This window comes from Myxine glutinosa, chromosome 4 (genome assembly GCF_964187855.1).
Source record: "Myxine glutinosa chromosome 4, kmMyxGlut1.1, whole genome shotgun sequence".
Classification (NCBI taxonomy): Eukaryota; Metazoa; Chordata; class Myxini; order Myxiniformes; family Myxinidae; genus Myxine; species Myxine glutinosa.
The window spans coordinates 33,457,268-33,475,895 of NC_136264.1; the positions used below are offsets into that span (position 1 = coordinate 33,457,268).

At 46.6% G+C, this 18,628-nt stretch overlaps 1 protein-coding gene across 2 annotated transcripts in view; it reads left to right on the plus strand.

The window, feature by feature from the left end:
• Positions 1–18,628, plus strand: part of LOC137414910 (proteasome subunit beta type-6) — a 62,487-nt gene that overhangs the window by 26,953 nt on the left and 16,906 nt on the right. The window contains exon 6 of one of the 2 annotated variants that reach the window (XM_078775631.1): positions 4,309–4,564. The exons of the other annotated variant lie outside the window; for it this stretch is intronic. Coding sequence (XP_078631757.1) covers positions 4,309–4,451 — 143 coding nt within the window. The 3' untranslated portion in view covers positions 4,452–4,564. Of the gene's footprint in view, positions 1–4,308; positions 4,565–18,628 lie in introns of those variants that run through there. 2 annotated transcript variants of the gene reach the window in all.

The window sequence follows — 18,628 nt, forward strand, 5'->3', positions numbered from 1 at the left end:
CTTCTTTAAATATCCAGGTTTGTTGATTTGTATCGCAAGTTAGGATTCCCACATCAGGCTCATCTGCGAGCCAAATTCTCTCGCTTCTCATCATCCTCCAAAGACCGATGAGAGCCGGTCATACCTGTATCTGGTATTAATTTCCCTTCCAAAGAATTGAGTCCCCCTAGACACTAGGTAATAAAAATCTGGAGTGCTTGAACTCTCCTTCAATCAAAATGCCGAGGTCCCAAATCTTCCCCTTCACTTCCCGCCTTCTCTCCATTTACAGAACTAGGGCATGCCCGTACTATATATATATCTAAAATTATATCCCCCCCCTCTATTTACATGAAATGGTTTGGTCCATTCGCAAAGCCAAAGCGAACGGCTTGCGAGTACGGTGACAATCCCCCCCCCTCTATTTACATGAAATGGTTTGGTCCAAAGCGAACGGCTTGCGAGTACGGTGACAATCCCCCCCCCCCCCCTCTATTTACATGAAATGGTTTGGTCCAAAGCGAACGGCTTGCGAGTACGGTGACAATCCCCCCCCCCCCCTCTATTTACATGAAATGGTTTGGTCCAAAGCGAACGGCTTGCGGAGTTTGGTAAAGAAATCGCCATAGCTCGGTAACTACTTCTCCGATTAATATGAAACCTTGAAAAGGCACATCCTCAGGTCCCCAGCAATATACCTGGCAAGTTTCAAGTATATCGGACCCGTGGTTGTCGAGAAACAGCGGTCACAGACACACAGACAAACACACACACACACAGAGATTACTGGAATTATAGATAGACTAGGGCATGCCCGTACTATATATATATCTAAAATTATATCCCCCCCCCTCTATTTACATGAAATGGTTTGGTCCATTCGCAAAGCCAAAGCGAACGGCTTGCGAGTACGGTGACAATCCCCCCCCCCCTCTATTTACATGAAATGGTTTGGTCCAAAGCGAACGGCTTGCGAGTACGGTGACAATCCCCCCCCTCTATTTACATGAAATGGTTTGGTCCAAAGCGAACGGCTTGCGAGTACGGTGACAATCCCCCCCCTCTATTTACATGAAATGGTTTGGTCCAAAGCGAACGGCTTGCGGAGTTTGGTAAAGAAATCGCCATAGCTCGGTAACTACTTCTCCGATTAATATGAAACCTTGAAAAGGCACATCCTCGGGTCCCCAGCAATATACCTGGCAAGTTTAAAGTATATCGGACCCGTGGTTGTCGAGAAACAGCGGTCACAGACACACAGACAAACACACACACACACACAGAGATTACTGGAATTATAGATAGACTAGGGCATGCCCGTACTATATATATATATCTAAAATTATATCCCCCCCCCTCTATTTACATGAAATGGTTTGGTCCAAAGCGAACGGCTTGCGAGTACGGTGACAATCCCCCCCCCTCTATTTACATGAAATGGTTTGGTCCAAAGCGAATGGCTTGCGGAGTTTGGTAAAGAAATCGCCATAGCTCGGTAACTACTTGTCCGATTAATATGAAACCTTGAAAAGGCACATCCTCGGGTCCCCAGCAATATACCTGGCAAGTTTAAAGTATATCGGACCCGTGGTTGTCGAGAAACAGCGGTCACAGACACACAGACAAACACACACACACACAGAGATTACTGGAATTATAGATAGATGCTCCCCACAACATGTGGACTTCTCCACTGCCATAGTGGAGAAGTTTCTTACCTAGCTCAACATCCCTTCTGCTAAACTCTGCTCAACATCCTGATGGCCTAATTGCTGTAATCCTCAGGAACTTTGCTTCAGCCCCTGTATACCCTCCATTTTTGATGGACAATTTCCTCCATCTTAGAAAGTTGCAAGCATCACTTGTTTCATCACACCATGTAAGAAAATTTCCAAAACGGATCCCCTCAACTGCAGACCTACCAGCCTACTCACCATCATAAGCAAAGTAACGAAGTCCATCGTTGTGGCTGCCCTCATGCATTATGTCTTCCCTAACTCGCTAATTTCTGACGACCAGTTTGGCATCTATTGTACCTTGGATATGTTACTTGTTCTGAGTCAGCAGTGGAAGAATGCACCAAACAACGAGCAAAATGTTTGGGCAATCTCTCTGGATATCTCTCGAGCTTTTGATGATGTCGGGAATTCCTGATTTGCAAGTTGTCTTCTTTTTTGGTATTAATAATACTAGTGGGGTCACCCGTGGGAATCCCACGGGCATGGAGGTGTATCGTCGCGATCGGTTCAGCCGTTTTTGCGGTACCCGGGACAATAACGTTAGGCGGAAGTCCAAACCCGAAAATGCTGGAGACCAAAGCTGAAATTGGAAAAACAATATAGCCTATTTTACTCCAGGGGGTCCCAGGATTACCCACCCAAAATTTCGTTGCGATCGGTTCAGCCGTTTTTGCGGTACCTGGGAACGAACGGACGGACGGACAGACAGATGGACGGACGGACGGACAGACAGACAGACGGACGGACATTTGGTAAATTATAGTAAGATTATCATATGAGTTCCCTTGCAAGGAACTTTGGCATAGGAGGAAGCTATTAGGCCCATGAAAGCTTGTGCTATTATTAGCAACTTTTGGTTGTTTGCCCATGCTCTATATACCGAGAGTCAAGCAAGGAAGCAGCACGTCCCATTTTTAAAGTCTTTGGAAAGACTTGGCCGGGGTTTGAACTGCCACCCTCCCAGACTCAGGGCGGATGCGAACTATTACTCCACCAAGGCATATGCTCATGTGATTGTCTGTAGCCATCGATGGTGCCCTTTTCCTCACTATCTGCCACAGCCGTTTATGGGAGGATCATATCACCAAGTGAACGTCAAAGGCCAGTTGCTGCTTGGGTCTTCTTCGTAGATCTAAGGCATTCCTGAGCCACAGCAATCTCATTGCAGATCGCAAAGGCTTCAACATGGAGCTCCATGGAGTATGGCTCCTCACTTTCCACTCGTACTCCTGCTTCCCACATTGATTCTGTTGAGGCATTCAAAAATAAGGCCTTCCACACCATTGGTATCTCTGGATTACCATCGACTATGACTTCCAAAGGCAGCAAGTTGGTGGGCTGTGAAGTTTATTCAGGCTTACATCTGGCCTGGTTCCTCCCTCATTCCTCCCCACACCCATTATGTGTCCATGTCTTCCTCAATGATTGTCCTTCAACCCTGTTATCCCCCCCCCCCCCTCTCTCTCTCTACTGTTCTATTTGTTCTATTCAGCATCCTGATTCAATCAGTGTGATGTTTTTTTCATGTCAATCTCTCATGCTTTTCAACGAGCCTTGACTCTGTATACAAAAAAAACAACAACAAAAAAGCCAACTATGAACTCGTACTAGTACTCCACTTGTTGGTAATGCAATGAGTCGGCCATCTTTCAGACGAGATGTTAGCCAGTTGTGCCATCTGCTTACTTTAACTTAAACACATTATAAACGACATGTAATCTTTGAAATTAAACCAATGTTTGTTTTGTTTGTATCGGGAATAGTTTGTTTTCTATCACACTGATAGGCCGGATCTGGATTCGGACCTGAACCAAAATCTTATCGGCTTATTCTTATCACCTAACCAACTCTCCACCAAGTTTAGTCATAACTCGTCCATAATTCTTTTTAAATATCATGTTATTTATCGCTTTTGGCCCGATCTCTCAATGGTGAAGAATCATTTGAAATATTAAATAACTCTCGTATCCGAATCCATATTCAGATCTTCACCAAAATCGAATCTATTTGTCCTTGTCAGACACCCAACTGGTCCACCAAGTTTCGTCCAAATCCGTCGACAACCTTTTGAGATATCCTGCTATATATGGTTTTTGGCCCCATCTCCCAATGGTGAAGAATCACTTAAAAATTAAATAATTCTCGTATCCGAATCCATATTCAGATCTTCACCCAAATCGAATCTCATTGTCCTTGTCAGACACCCAACCGGTCCACCAAGTTTCGTCCAAATCCGTCCACAACCTTTTGAGATATCCTGCTATGGATCGTTTTTGGCCCGATCCCCCAATGGTGAAGAATCACTTTAAGATTCTACTACCCGGATCCGGATCTTCACCAAGATCTAATCATTTCGTCCTTGTCACATACCCAACCTCTCTGCCAAATTTCGTCCGAATCCATTCACGACTTTTTGAGATATCTTTTTCACAAACAAACAGACATACAGACAGACAGGTGTGAAAACATAGCCTCCATGCTAACTTCGGTGGCTAAGGGGAAAAATAATAAATAACTCGGTGAATGGAATAAAAAGTCACGAAATATTATGCTCAGTGGAATGATCATGTTTGTTTCTTATCCCCTAAAGGTCTGACAGTTGCAATGGGCAGAGATTGCATGTCGGGTGGTGCTGCACGTTTGGCGATCATTACCGAGGAAGGTGTCCAGCGAATTGACCTACTTGAGCACGACCTCCCCAAGTTATACTCGGGCTGCCGTGACACCATCTGAAGCTCCAACACCCATTCTCATGCAGACAGACCACAGATAACAATACAAGCATTGCAAGATCTTAAGGCTAAACACAAAGGTGTAAAAATTTCAAATAAATCTTTCAGCTTTCACATGGCTGGTGAGCCTTTGAAATAAATCTTTCACACTGTTGAACAACTTTATGGTGCCTCAAATGCAGGACGTGAACCTCTTTGCGAAATCTGGATATTTTAAATTTCATTTCAGACTTGGAAGCTGGACACAGACATTGCAAAAGTCAAGGAAGTGCAATGAGTTACCCTATTTTCCGGTGTATTAACCGCGCTTTTTATCGGCAAAAAAGTTAAAAGTTGGGGGTGTGGTTAATACACCGGAAAACTTACCATCTCACCGCAGGCAGGTTGGTGGTCTTTCTGTCTTCTACCGACTCCTCTCCGGCCTTGCTCCCCCAGCCCTCTCTATGCTCTGTCCCCCAAATATTCCTACAGGTCGCACAAGATCTGCCTGCAACCCTCTGATGGTTAAACTGCCGAAATCTCGGCTCTCTGCTCACCTTCACTCTTTCATTCCCCTTTTCTCCCGCCTCTGGAACAAACTCCCTCACTCTCTTCAATCCCACTCCTCCCTCCAGGTCTTTAAAACAGCTGTTCACCACCATCTCTTATCTTCCCCCATCCAAAACCTTGATCTTTTCTACCCCCGTTAATTCACCCCAGATCCACTTTTTTGAAATACCAACTTCTGTCCTGGAAGTCCTTGCAGTGTCCATTTGTTTTATACCTCTCCCACACCCCCCCCCCTTCCCATGCCTCCTCCCCCACAAGCCCTCTTCCTCCCATAGATCTTCCGTTGTCCCTGTTCTGTGCTGTTGTATTTGTGTGCTTCCCTCTCTCTCCCCATCTTGTCTCCCGTTCCCTTTATTTTATGTTTTATGTGTCAGATTTTTTCTTTGTGATTCATATTAGCTCTTACATGAGCCTCGATCGTGTATACCGATATATATATATATATATATATATATATATATATATATATATGTATATATATGTATATATATATGTATATATATATGTATATATATATGTATATATATATGTATATATATATGTATATATATATGTATATGTATGTATATATATATATATATATATATATATATATATATATATATATATATATATTGTTGTGGATATGAGAATGTTTTTTTTTTGTTTGTTGTTGTAGTGTAAATTGTTGTAAAGATCACCCTTTGTAAATGTCATGATCCTTGTAAATACCTCCGTAGTGTAAAAGTCAAAGGGCGTCTCGGTAGTTATTCCATGAAACACCACATTGCAGGACCCGATAAAACCCTTGTTCAGTAGCTTATATCTTATTATGTGTCTTAGGGTAAGGCTGTGTCTCCCATTAATTTAAATACTCCATTGCACCAAGTGAAATAAGAGTAGATCCCCTTTCATTTCATTTCAATGGCCAACTGCATTTTGGGCGGTTTTCTTCAATCACCATTGGCCACGAGGCAGGGTTGGGAAAGAAGGGCGTGTCTCCACCTCGTCATAGAGGGGAGGAGTGAGCCAGCCCCGAACAACCAACCGAGCACGAGGGGTTTGGTTTGAGAGGGCGGAGGAAGAGCGTTTCGGGGAGGTTCGAAAAGGTTCAAGGGTGGGGCTATATATAACCCATGAGAGACGCCCCCAAGAGAGATGCGCTTTTACTGAGACAAGGAGATGAGTCTGAAAAGAGAGGTCCATGACAAGAGCTGAGTTGGTCGTCAGGGGTGGTCAGTGGTTGCGTTGAGTGGTTGCATTGGAGAAAGAGTGGTTGGACAAAAGAAAGAGAGAGGAGAGAACCCGTCATGCCAGACCCCCCACCAGCGCGTCGGCTCCGACCGGTGATCCGACCCGTGATCCCGCGCACACGACAGGATCGGTGGCATCAGCGGCCGTCGAGGTCCAGCCCGACGTCCCGTGCGGGATCAAGCTCCAGCCAGCCCGTGCCGTCCTCCCCCTCCAGCCACACACCTCCTTCCAGCCAATCCACTCTGCAATTCCCCATGTGAGTCGTCTTTGTTTGTTCTGTCCTGGGTAGGTAATTAAGCTTGTATAAGGAATTCACTGTGTCACCTGCGTCTCATGTCCCTGTACATAATCGTGACTGCTCTTTTTGCTTATGTGTGTAAATAGTAATAAATCCAGTTACTCTTCTGTACGTCTTCTTCCTCTTTGCATTCGGTCGCTTTAGAGTTTTCCAGATTGAGTAGCTGTGGCGCGATACGGCCAACGTTTGGGTAAATCGGGTGAATCGGGGAAGAACAGTTCGGCCGCGGTTATACCTCCGCTCGGTAAAAATAACATCCTAATCCGCAGACCGTAACAAATTGGTAGTCAGGAGTTGGGATTCGAACCTGGAACTAAATTTATTTAGCCCAAATTTTGGACACCAATTGTGTTATTACAGTAACAAATTGGTGTCGGGGAGTGGGATACGAGGCCCGAAGCGCGCTTAACGCGCTCAAAATTACGAGCTGCTGAAAATTTGTGTTTTAAAGCAAAACCCGAATTTTGAAATCGCGCCATGGCTGGTCAAGGCGACGGGATGCCAGTGGGAGAGATAGACGGGGTGGAATCGAACCAGGACCTCGGGGAAATGTATATGGAGGATGTGGTTGAGGGGGTATCAGGTGCACAAAATGGCGCTCTCGCGCACGAGGTTTCAGGCGCGCAAAATGGCGCCTTTGCGCAAGCGGTTCCAGCGGCACCAAATCTAGCCGCACCCGTGACCGTAGCAGCGCCACTGGGGGATTCGGACCTTTTTATGTTACAAATGGGGGCCCTTATGGACAGATTGGAAGCCAAAATGGGTGAGCAAATAAGGAACGAAGCGAGGACTCAGAATGAGCAAATGAGGGCTGATAGTGAGCGATTGGAGGGCCAAATGGGGGTAATGAGGGACGGAGCGAGGGCTGATAGTGAGCGATTGGGGGGCGAAATGGGGGGCAAAATGGGGGAAATGGGGGAACGGCTAGAAGCTAAATTTGAGGGGTTAGACAACGGGATAAAAGAGGTAAAGAATGGGTTAACGGGGGTGGAAAATAGAATGGCTGCCCAGGAGAATCAGTTGGAGGGGGTGAAAAATGGGTTAATGGGGTTAGAAAATAGGATGGAAGACAAATTGCGGGAAATAGGGGAGCAATCCGCCCGGGAAATCGAACAGATGGGGAACCAGATAGAGGAGGTGAAAATCGGGTTAGAAAGTAAATTGGATGCTCAGAGGGATGAATTGGGACAGATGAGGGTGGCATCTACAAAAGAGATGGAGGAGATGAAAGAGGAGATACGACGAGGTGTGAGTGAGGAGGTCTCGGGGGTACGCGAGGAGGTAAAGCGAGGTGAAAAGCGTATAGAGAAAGAGGTGAGAAATGGAACGGCTAGGTTACAGGGGGGAATAGAAGATCTGACGGAGGATGTGGAACAGCTGACGGTGGGACAGACTGAGTTAGTGGAGCAGGTTCAAAGGAACACTGCGGTACTAGGAGGGTTAAAAGCGACACAAAATGACATTAAAAATGACTTGATAGCGACACAGAGGCAATGTCAGATGGTACGTGAGGGACTGACAACGAGGTTGGAAGAGGTGACAGAAGTAATGGAGACGAAGGACCGAGAGGTGAGGACGCACATAGAGACGGTCAAGGTAGCCTTAGAGGACGAACTTGAGGAGACGCACCGGGAAATAAAAGAGGTGAAGCAAAAATTAGAGGAAGTAGAAGAAGAGGTGAGTGAAATTAAGAAGAGACGGACAGAAACTAAGAGAGAAATACAGGAGGAGGTGATGGAATATGTACAAGGTCGGTGCTCAACTCATAATGGTGTGCTCACTAACCAAATAAAGAGTTTGCAGGTGGTGAAGGAGGTGCGGAGACGAGGTGCCAAGGTGAGTGGCGATATACGAGGAAATGTACATGATGTGAGGAAAGCTTCAGTCGGCTTGGGGGTTGATGTGGACCCGGGTGTTCGTGAGAGGCCGTTGGTGAAGTGTGCGACAGGTACAGTGTGCGAAAAAAGAGGTGTGCGAGAATGTCCGACCATGGGGTGTGTGAGGAAAAAAGTGCGCGCCGAGGAAAGAGTGTGCTGTCGAGAGTGAGTCGGTCGTAGCGCGTGTGCGAGGGAGCACATGGAAGCGCGTAGTGAGGAGTGTTACAGAGGATGTAACGGAAGAGGGTGCGCGAGAAAGGAGTGTAACGGACAGGTGCATGGGGAAAGAGTGCGCTGTCAAGAGTAAGGGAGGATGCACACCTGTGGTGAGTGTTACGGAGGAAGTAACGGGAGAGTGTGCGCAAGAGCGCGCGAGAAAGGTGTGTAACGGACAGGTGCGTGAGGAAAGAGGCGCTGTCGAGAGTAAGGGTGCGTGCGCTGTCAAGAGTGGAGGTGAGAGTAGTGAGAGTGACACGGAGCGTGAGTTGGTTGTGACAGATGAGCGAGGAAGTACACCTGGAATGGAAGGAAGCACACCTGGAATGGTAGAGCGTGTGTGGGAATGCACACTTGAGTTGGTAGTGAGGCACGTGGTTGGGTGTGCGAGTGAGAGCACACCTGTGATTGTCACAGCGGAGGTGACCGAGGAGGGGGCGTGAAGAGGTGTGTTGGTGAGGTGTGCGACCGACGAATGTGTGCCAAGGTGTTCGGTGGTCAGGTGTGTGACCAAGTCTGTGAGCAAAAGAACGACAGCAATAGCGAAGTACGCGGGGTGTACGGGCGGCATTGGAGCACCGAGCTCGGTGAGGGTGAAAGGGGTAGCGTATGCGTGTGAGCATGCAGGTGAGGTATCGACGGTAACCGGGTTAGCGGTTAGAGCGACTTATAGCTGAATCGGGCCCTCGGTGCGCGTCGGGCAGCTTCGCATGCCACGAGGACCAGCGGGGATCCGAACCACGGCGGGTTCGAAAGGACCGCCGTACGTGATCCACGCTGGGCCTCGCTTGGAACGGCCGCGTCCGTGCTCCGCTAGGCGGAACGGGCAGCCCGATAGGAAGGGTCATCATGGCGACCACTTTTTGTTGAGACGTTCCGGCAGGTCGAGATCGGGCCATTGGACGGCTCTGTGCCGAGATGGTGCGTGGGATCTCGGCCCGGGTAAGCCTTCTTCCCTGCACCGAATGCGGGACGTATCCAGCCGCCGGCACCAAACAACCCGCATTCATTGCTCGGCTGTACGAAGCCGAGCTTTAGAAGTGAATTGGCGCACCAAGAGGCATTAGTAAGTCGACTGTGATGATGAGGATAGTGATCTGGACCTGAAATTAGAAAAAAAACAAAATCTGAAGATTGGCAAAGGATTGGCAGAGTGGTGATGGTAATGGTACAGTGATTGGCAGATGATTGGCAAATTTTTGATTTGTGGAAATTGGACGAACAAAATTTATAGTAAGAGATGCCCCATGTGATGGGATGGCCAATCCACCATCCCTCACAGCGGGGGGCAAAGGAGCACTAGATTATGGGGTTGATGGCAGTGAAAACTAGCCCGGGAGGGTTAGGATATATAGTGTGTAGGGATCTAGAGAGATTGACATTAGGTAACGTTAAGGTTAGGTAGTGACTGACACCTGTAGTGGGGACGCAGGTCGATTAGTGTGGATGATAATGACGTGGGAGCGCAATAGTTTAAAGGGGCGACTGGGAAGCGCAAGTTTCAGAGGGGAGTAGTTAGATCGAGATGATGCCGTGTGAGTGTTGGAGGTGTATAGAAGTGTATTGTGAAAAGTGTGTGAGGAACAGGTGTGATTGCACAGGTGTGCAACTGAACAGGTGAATGGAGCAGTGTTTGAGTGATGGTGATGGTGAGGTGTGTTGTGTTGACCAACTGGTCCAGGAAGAGGAGGAGGGTGCAGGTGGCACCAGGTGTGATTGCACAGGTGTGCAACAACAGGTGAATGGAGAATGGTTGTGTGGAATACATGGAGTGTGGAATACATGGAGTGTGGAATATATGGAGTATTGGAATGGATGGTCGTGGAGTGAGTATGATGGAAACAATGTGGAGTGGAGTGGATGGTGCGAAGGTGTGAATGGGGGAAGGATGGACTCCCATCACGGATACCCAGGGCGGGTAGTGTAAGTGTAAGGTAGAGGGTATAGGTAAATTGTGGTTGGATATTGGCATCTGTGGTGCGGATGACAGAATGGTATTTGGATGGGTGCATTAGTGTTGTGGAAATGGCTGGGCGTGTAGCCTGTTAGTGTGTGTAGTTGGTTTGGGCACTCCACCACTGTGAGGATGTCGGCCAGGTGAGGCCGCAGGTGGGCTCTGGGAGCCGGTAGAGTTGTTGTGGATGGGGCCCGAGGATCCGGAGGACGGACCCGGGTAGCCCAGTGCCAGAGGGCACCGAGTGGGGTGACAGAGCCAGGAGGGGCCTTCCCCAGTTAGTTAGGTTAGGTAAGGAGCAGGTAAGCTCGGGTGGCAACTACAGTGGTGGAGGTGTGCAGGTGGGTAGACCTGCTGGGAGAGCTACACGTCACAGCCCAGAAATTGTGCAAGGGCACCGGGAGATGAATCGGGGGAGTGACACCCCAAATTGAGAAGCACCACAGTTTGGTCAATGGGAATTGGTTTTTAGAACCCATAGTGTAAGTTGGCCAATGGATTGGCAGGGAGAGACCCCGGGTAGTGTAAAGTGTGTTAAAGTCATTTATAGGATAGTTAGGATTGGAGTCTCCTCGCACCATCTGCATCCACTCACCTGGGATGATGTACCTCCACACCATGCCATGTTTAATTATTTTTGATGCAAATGTTTTGGATTGTGAGACGCATCATGACGTGGGTGTGACATTGTGCTTGGTGTTCCATCTCTTCCTCCTTATGAGGATTGATGATGAATTGGGTGATGGCAAATTTTGAAGTAGAGGGATTGTGGAGACGAATTTGGTATAAGGGAAATATGGGGAGACGTGACAGTAGCGACAAATTTGTAATGTGTAGATTTTGTACATATGGGGTAAGGGCAAGGGTAGTGTAGGTGAAAGGGGGGTGACGTACGGTAGGGACGAGCTTTCTCACTTCGCCCTCCGTACGCATTTCACCTTGCATTGCCTTATTGATGTGTACCCTTGTGACCTTACCCCTCGCTCATTTGTCTTCCCCCTTTTTTGTCTCCCACATGACCTGTGCGCTATTGGGCGCCGAGGGGAGCGTGCGTGAGTCGGCCATTGTGCGCCTGGAACTCCCAGAACCAGCTGTCTGCATCGATGCACCACATTATGGACCACATGTCAGTGGCCGAGCACCACTTATGGACCCCATGGGTTGGGGCATGGCCCCTCTGCTGGAACCGGCCATGAGGGCCCGAAATCTTGCTGGCGGACCTTGGCCACAGGGCACCGATGCCCCACAGGTGAACCACACTAGTCGGCCCTGTGGGCCATAAATAAAGAAAATAAAAGGGACACGTTGGGTGCATTTTACTTTATTACAAATAGGCCGCCAGCAAAGGAAAAAGACAACATCTGGAAGAGAAATAATAATAGCCAGCAGAGGGAGCCGAAGAGCAAGAGATCACCTGCAGGGTTAGGGGTTGTTTGGTTATTTTTATTCATTGAACATTGATGAACTATGATGACTGGGCACCGATTGGTGCCTGAGGGTGTATTGGTGCGTTTTTGGGTGCTTTCATGGTGCATTGATGCAGAGCAGACTGTCTCCCCCCCAGAAAGAACAATCACAGGTCCTGGGTTAGTTTTGTAAATAAAAGTAGTGTCAACTGTAAATAATGCTCCCCACCGTCAGTGTATAGTTTGAAGACCATTCCGCAATTCGGTTAACTGTGGGCGTAAGTCTGTTAGGCAGGGTGCAATGGAGCAGCGGGACACATTTAATTATGTTTTAAAACTGTCGCACTCAGGGTCAGGTTAAAAGTAGAGGGAACTACACCTACGTGTCACACTAAATTAAAGTTGTAGGCCCGGGTCGTGCCTAAGAGGAGGAGGGTGCAGTGTTGTGGATATGAGAATGTTTTTTTTTTTTTTGTTGTTGTAGTGTAAATTGTTGTAAAGATCACCCTTTGTAAATGTCATGATCCTTGTAAATACCTCCGTAGTGTAAAGGTCAAAGGGCGTCTCGGTAGTTATTCCATGAAACACCACATTGCAGGACCCGATAAAACCCTTGTTCAGTAGCTTATATCTTATTATGTGTCTTAGGGTAAGGCTGTGTCTCCCATTAATTTAAATACTCCATTGCACCAAGTGAAATAAGAGTAGATCCCCTTTCATTTCATTTCAATGGCCAACTGCATTTTGGGCGGTTTTCTTCAACCACCATTGGCCACGAGGCAGGGTTGGGAAAGAAGGGCGTGTCTCCACCTCGTCATAGTGGGGAAGGAGTGAGCCAGCCCCGAACAACCAACCGAGCACGAGAAGTTTGGTTTGAGAGGGCGGAGGAAGAGCGTTTCGGGGAGGTTCGAAAAGGTTCAAGGGTGGGGCTATATATAACCCATGAGAGACGCCCCCAAGAGAGATGCGCTTTTACTGAGACAAGGAGATGAGTCTGAAAAGAGAGGTCCATGACAAGAGCTGAGTTGGTCGTCAGGGGTGGTCAGGGGTTGCATTGAGTGGTTGCGTTGGAGAAAGAGTGGTTGGACAAAAGAAAGAGAGAGGAGAGAACCCGTCACGCCAGACCCCCCACCAGCGCATCGGCTCCGACCGTGATCTGACCCGTGATCCGACCCGTGATCCCGCGCACACGACAGGATCGGTGGCATCAGCGGCCGTCGAGGTCCAGCCCGACGTCCCGTGCGGGATCAAGCTCCAGCCAGCTCCGTGCCGTCCTCCCCCTCCAGCCACACACCTCCTTCCAGCCAATCCACTTTGCAATTCCCCGTGTGAGTCGTCTTTGTTTGTTCTGTCCTGGTTAGGTAATTAAGCTTGTATAAGGAATTCACTGTGTCACCTGCGTCTCATGTCCCTGTACATAATCGTGACTGCTCTTTTTGCTTATGTGTGTAAATAGTAATAAATCCAGTTACTCTTCTGTACGTCTTCTTCCTCTTTGCATTCGGTCGCTTTAGAGTTTTCCAGATTGAGTAGCTGTGGCGCGATACGGCCAACGTTTGGGTAAATCGGGTGAATCGGGGAAGAACAGTTCGGCCGCGGTTATACCTCCACTCGGTAAAAATAACATCCTAATCCGCGGACCGTAACAATATATATATATATATATATATATATATATATATATATATATATATATATATATATATTGTTGCAGTTGTGCCATAAAGGCAAACTCCCTATAGTTAAATTGCATGACAACATGTAGCCTGCATTAGTTAGTTATGTCTTATTGAATGTAAAGATTCACCCTTCCCATTGTGTCCTAAAAAAAGACCAAACATGTGTTGAGTAGGCAGGTTGTCAAGCCTTCGTGACTGGGAGGAGCCATAACACCAGATGTACAGGAAGGCGTGACCAAAAGCACGGCCCACGTGACCAATGGCGAGCCGGGAACCCGTCGCCATGATGCGGCAAACCTCGGCCAATGGGAGGCTGTGGAACATTTTGAGGGGCATGGGCGGATCTGGTAAAAGCCCACGCAGATCGATTTATCTCTCTCTTGGCTTTGGAGTTTCGCTGCGCATGCCATGACCTCCTGCTCTGGTCCTCTTTTGCCTGTGATTTCGCCATGCCATGACCTCCTGCTCACGATTCTCTTGCTTTGGGACTCCTTCTAGGACACACCTGCGCTGTTGCTGCCCTTTCGCCACGCCTACAATGAGACCTCGCTTGCCTTTTCGTATCTCGCACAACATGTGCTTGGCCTTTGTCTTCGACGCCGACACCCGTCGCGTCTGCGCTGATCTTTTGCGCCGTCTGGCTGGCCTGCAAGCGTTGGCAATTTCTACTCGTCCGACCTGCGCTGAATCTACCTCGTCCAGGCTGCACGTGAGGACCAAACTGCGCACACCAGACCACGTGGTCACCAGCGAGGAATCCCAGCACGTACATCGGTATGGCCTTTAACCAGTGCCCTTTTGTCCCTGTGAGTGTGTGTGTCAGAGAGTGAGGGCGCCAGTCGGGGTTTATTAGTCGGTAATATTTGGTAAGCTGTATCTTTGTCTCTTGCTCTGTGCCTTACAAATAAAAGGCTGTACATTTTGTTCCTTTCCAACCTGTTCGTTACGTCCTTTCACCAATTGGCCTAGCACCATCCGAGACCGAATTTGGCTAGATTCAGGTCCATAAATCTTGTTGGGGTAAGGCCGCTTTCCACACCGTGCAAAACCGCTCGGCATCCAGAAGGTGTGGGAAAGTGAGGGTTCGATCGCCGTCTTCGGTGACGTGTGCACATTGCACCTTGAATTTGGAACCCTCCTGGTACCTCTCGGTCGCACCCGTAACAATTGGTATTCAGGAGTGGGATTTGAACCCCTCATACTTCGGCCGAATCCCGCAACAATATATATATATATATATATATATATATATATATATATATATATATATATATATATATATATATATATATATATATATATATATATATATATATATATATATACGTATATATATATATATACGTATATATATAATATATATATATATATATATATATACATATATATATATATATATATATATATATATATATATATATATATATATATATATATATATATATATATATATATATATATATATATTACTGTACACAAATTAGTAAACACTTGCAAATTCAGTTTCACCTAATACCTTTTCATTATTTGCTTAGCTTGACATTATCACCTCATTCATATTATGTTCACTCTAAAATTTTACAAGCTTTCCAATTATTTTTTGTTATATAAGATCGTGGATCGTGAGGTGATATACGGTAAAAAGGCAACGTCTGACAGTGGAGCTTGACAACTTCTGACAAGTTCAAGACGAGCTCTGACAGTGGAGCTTGACAACTTCTGACAAGTTCAAGACGAGCTCTGACAGTTGGACTTGACAAGCGAGGAAATGAACCACCAAGAAAAGAGGAGCAAATACAGTGATCTGCAAGCAAGAAGGATAAACCAGGCAGCTATAAAGGGGGTATAAAGATTGTGGGTAAACATGTGGGGTGACAAGAGATGCTGGCCTTCGTTGGTATGCAGTACCAGGCTGCGGGGTGGCATCATTGGCTGAAGGTGCGTCTGCACCGCTGATGCAATGCCCTCTTCTGGTTAAGGCAGGAATTTTGGAATTTGGCCATGGTACCCATGATAGCTCGCCTGCTCTTCTCAATGGACACTATGGGATCTTTAACGTCCACCGACGAAAGCTGGCAGACAGGACAGCACAGAGGTGAGTGCACGTACCTCTACACCATCATGTCAGCCAATGAGATGCTGGTGCACATCCTACTTGAAACTTGAAGCCCCAGATTGAAGAATGTGATTGAATTATCTCTGGAAAGTGATTTTACAAACGGAAGAAAAGAGGAACAAGTTTTGAATTATGTGGTAATTCTGGTTTTTGAAAGTTGAACTAAGAGGGAGTTTTGATGAATGCGTAGATCCTGGAAGAGCTGGGATAGGTCAGAAAGATGAATGCTGCTCTCTCTTTTACACTCCATCTTGTTTCTCCTTCCATTGGTGATCTGATCCCTTACATATATTCATGAACTTAATTCCTCAAATCCTCGACAACCATTTTTATGATGGTCACCTGATTCCCATCACTATTCCATCAGAATACCCGAGAATTCATAGAACACCTTATTCCACGCAGTATTGAGAAAAGGAACATCAGGAGGGTCTACGTGTCTTGCGTTGAGTTTCTGAGCACCATCGATATTGGCTTTCTTCGTGAACTTTGAATAACAAGCTCGCGAAGCCAGTGGGTCAAACGGAACAGTCCAGAGCTCAACTTTCTGCCAACTCTTCTCTAAGAAGTTGACAATTTTGGAATGTTTGAGAAAAAGATGCACTAAACAAACACGTCTTTTCGACAAATTTAGCTCTGTCATTGTATCGCTCGGTGCCGCCATTTTGTCTGAATCTCGCTGTTACTCCTCCCTCAGACCGTGTGGCAAATTTCATTGGTCAAGACGGCCTAAGGTTTTGCCCAAGTACTGCTAAACTGAAGGTTTTTGGAAGAGAAAACAATGTACCTCTTTTACACCAATTTATCAAACATCATTGGCACACCTGAACTCCAATCCCCTTCAAGGTCTTCATCCACAGCTTGATGGAGGACTGCTCTCTCCTCTGGGCTGGCTCACCTGCCTCACACCTTGCCTAGCTTGATACCGTAGAAACCAAAGCCTTCAATTTTATTGAAATCTCTCACGATGAAGCTATGGGCCTATCACTCCGCCATCGCACACACAAGGAACATACATTTTCCCACTTGCTTCCCTCATCAACATTTGTTATAAAAAAAGAAAAGAAAAGAAAAAGCAGCCTCTAAAAATGCCAGAAAACCTTCATCACCATTGCCTGTGTGACGTCATCCCCAGAATAGTTGTCCCCGTCGCTCAGCGGAGCGAAAAGGGGACTATGGCTTTCCCGTCCGTCCGTCCGTGCGTGCGTGCGTGCGGCGTGCGTGCATGCGTAAGCGAAGGACCGCATTCGAATTTGGTGTGTGGGTGCAACCCACGTCAAAATCCAAGATGGCCGCCGCCATGTATGTCTGATGCCATGTATGTCTGAACATTGTAACCTGCATATCTTGAAAAATAAGCGAAGTACCAACTTCTAATCTGGTGTGTGGGTGTATCTAGGCATAAGGAAGAACGCTATTGAAAATTCGATCGCCACGTCAAAATCCAAGATGGCCGCCACCATATATATGTCTGACCCTTGTGAGCGAAATATCTTGAAAAATAAGCGAAGTACCAACTTCTAATCTGGTGTGTGGGTGTATCTAGGCATAAGGAAGAACGCTATTGAAAATTGGGTTGCCACGTCAAAATCCAAGATGGCCGCCACCATATATATGTCTGAACCTTGTGAGCGAAATATCTCGACAAATAAGCGAAGTACCAACTACTAATCTGGTGTGTGGGTGTATCTAGGCACACGGAAGAACGCTGTTTAAAATTGGGTCGCCACGTCTAAATCCAAGATGGCCGCCGCCATGTATGTCTGAATCTTGTGAGAAGAATATCTTGAAAGATAAGCGAAGTACCAACTTATAATTTGGTGTGTGGGTGTATCTCGGCATAAGGAAGACCGCTATTGTAAAGTGGGTCGCCACGTCAAAATCCAGGACGGCCGCCACCATATATATGTCTGAACCTTGTGAGCAAAATATCTTGAAAAATAAGCGAAGTACCTTCTGGTGTGTGGGTGCATCTAGGCATAAGGAAGAACGCTATTGAAAATTGGGTCACCACGTCAAAATCCAAGATGGCCGCCTCCATGTTTGTCTGACCCTTGTGAGCGAAATATCATATCATAGCATGTTTTCTGCGTGTTCCACTTTGTCAACTCACATCACTTCCCCGACGGGGGACCTAGGCGTAACGCTTGTTTTCTCAGCAGGTAAATACTAATGGCCCCACAACTCACTTCAGACTCGTCAGAAAGTAAATTTGACGAATGATTTTTTGATCAAGAATCCAAAGAAATCATGACGTAGAAGGTGTTGTCATAACGTACATGTATGAACCTGAGGTCATGAAATTCTTGGCGTCACAACAGTCGGGACGACGTTGAAGAAAGACTCAACAACAACAACAACAACTGGTGAGTGGTAAATCACAGAGCAAGAAGGTGGTAAATGTGGAGTTTAGTGGTATTTTCATGTAACACTTCTCTGTAATTCTTGTTGTAACGAGAACAGCACTCGGCTGCCAGGCTGCACTGTTTGTTTTGTATCCCACTGATAGGCCGAAATCGAAATCTGCTTGTTCTTGTCACCTAACCAACTCATCCACCAAGTTTAGTCAAAACTTGTCCATAACTTTTTGAACTATCACGAATTATCATATATATCGTTTTGGCCCCATCTCTCAATGGAGAATATATATATATATATATATATATATATATATATATATATATATATATATATATATATATATATATATATATATAACCACCTTTAGAGGCCATTTTTCCCCGCAAAGCGGGGGTTGGCCTTTTTCGGGGACCGTGGTTGTTGTTGTTTTTCGGTCCCCTTTTTGAAGCAATGTTTTACGGCCGGATGCCCTTCCTGATGCCAACCCTT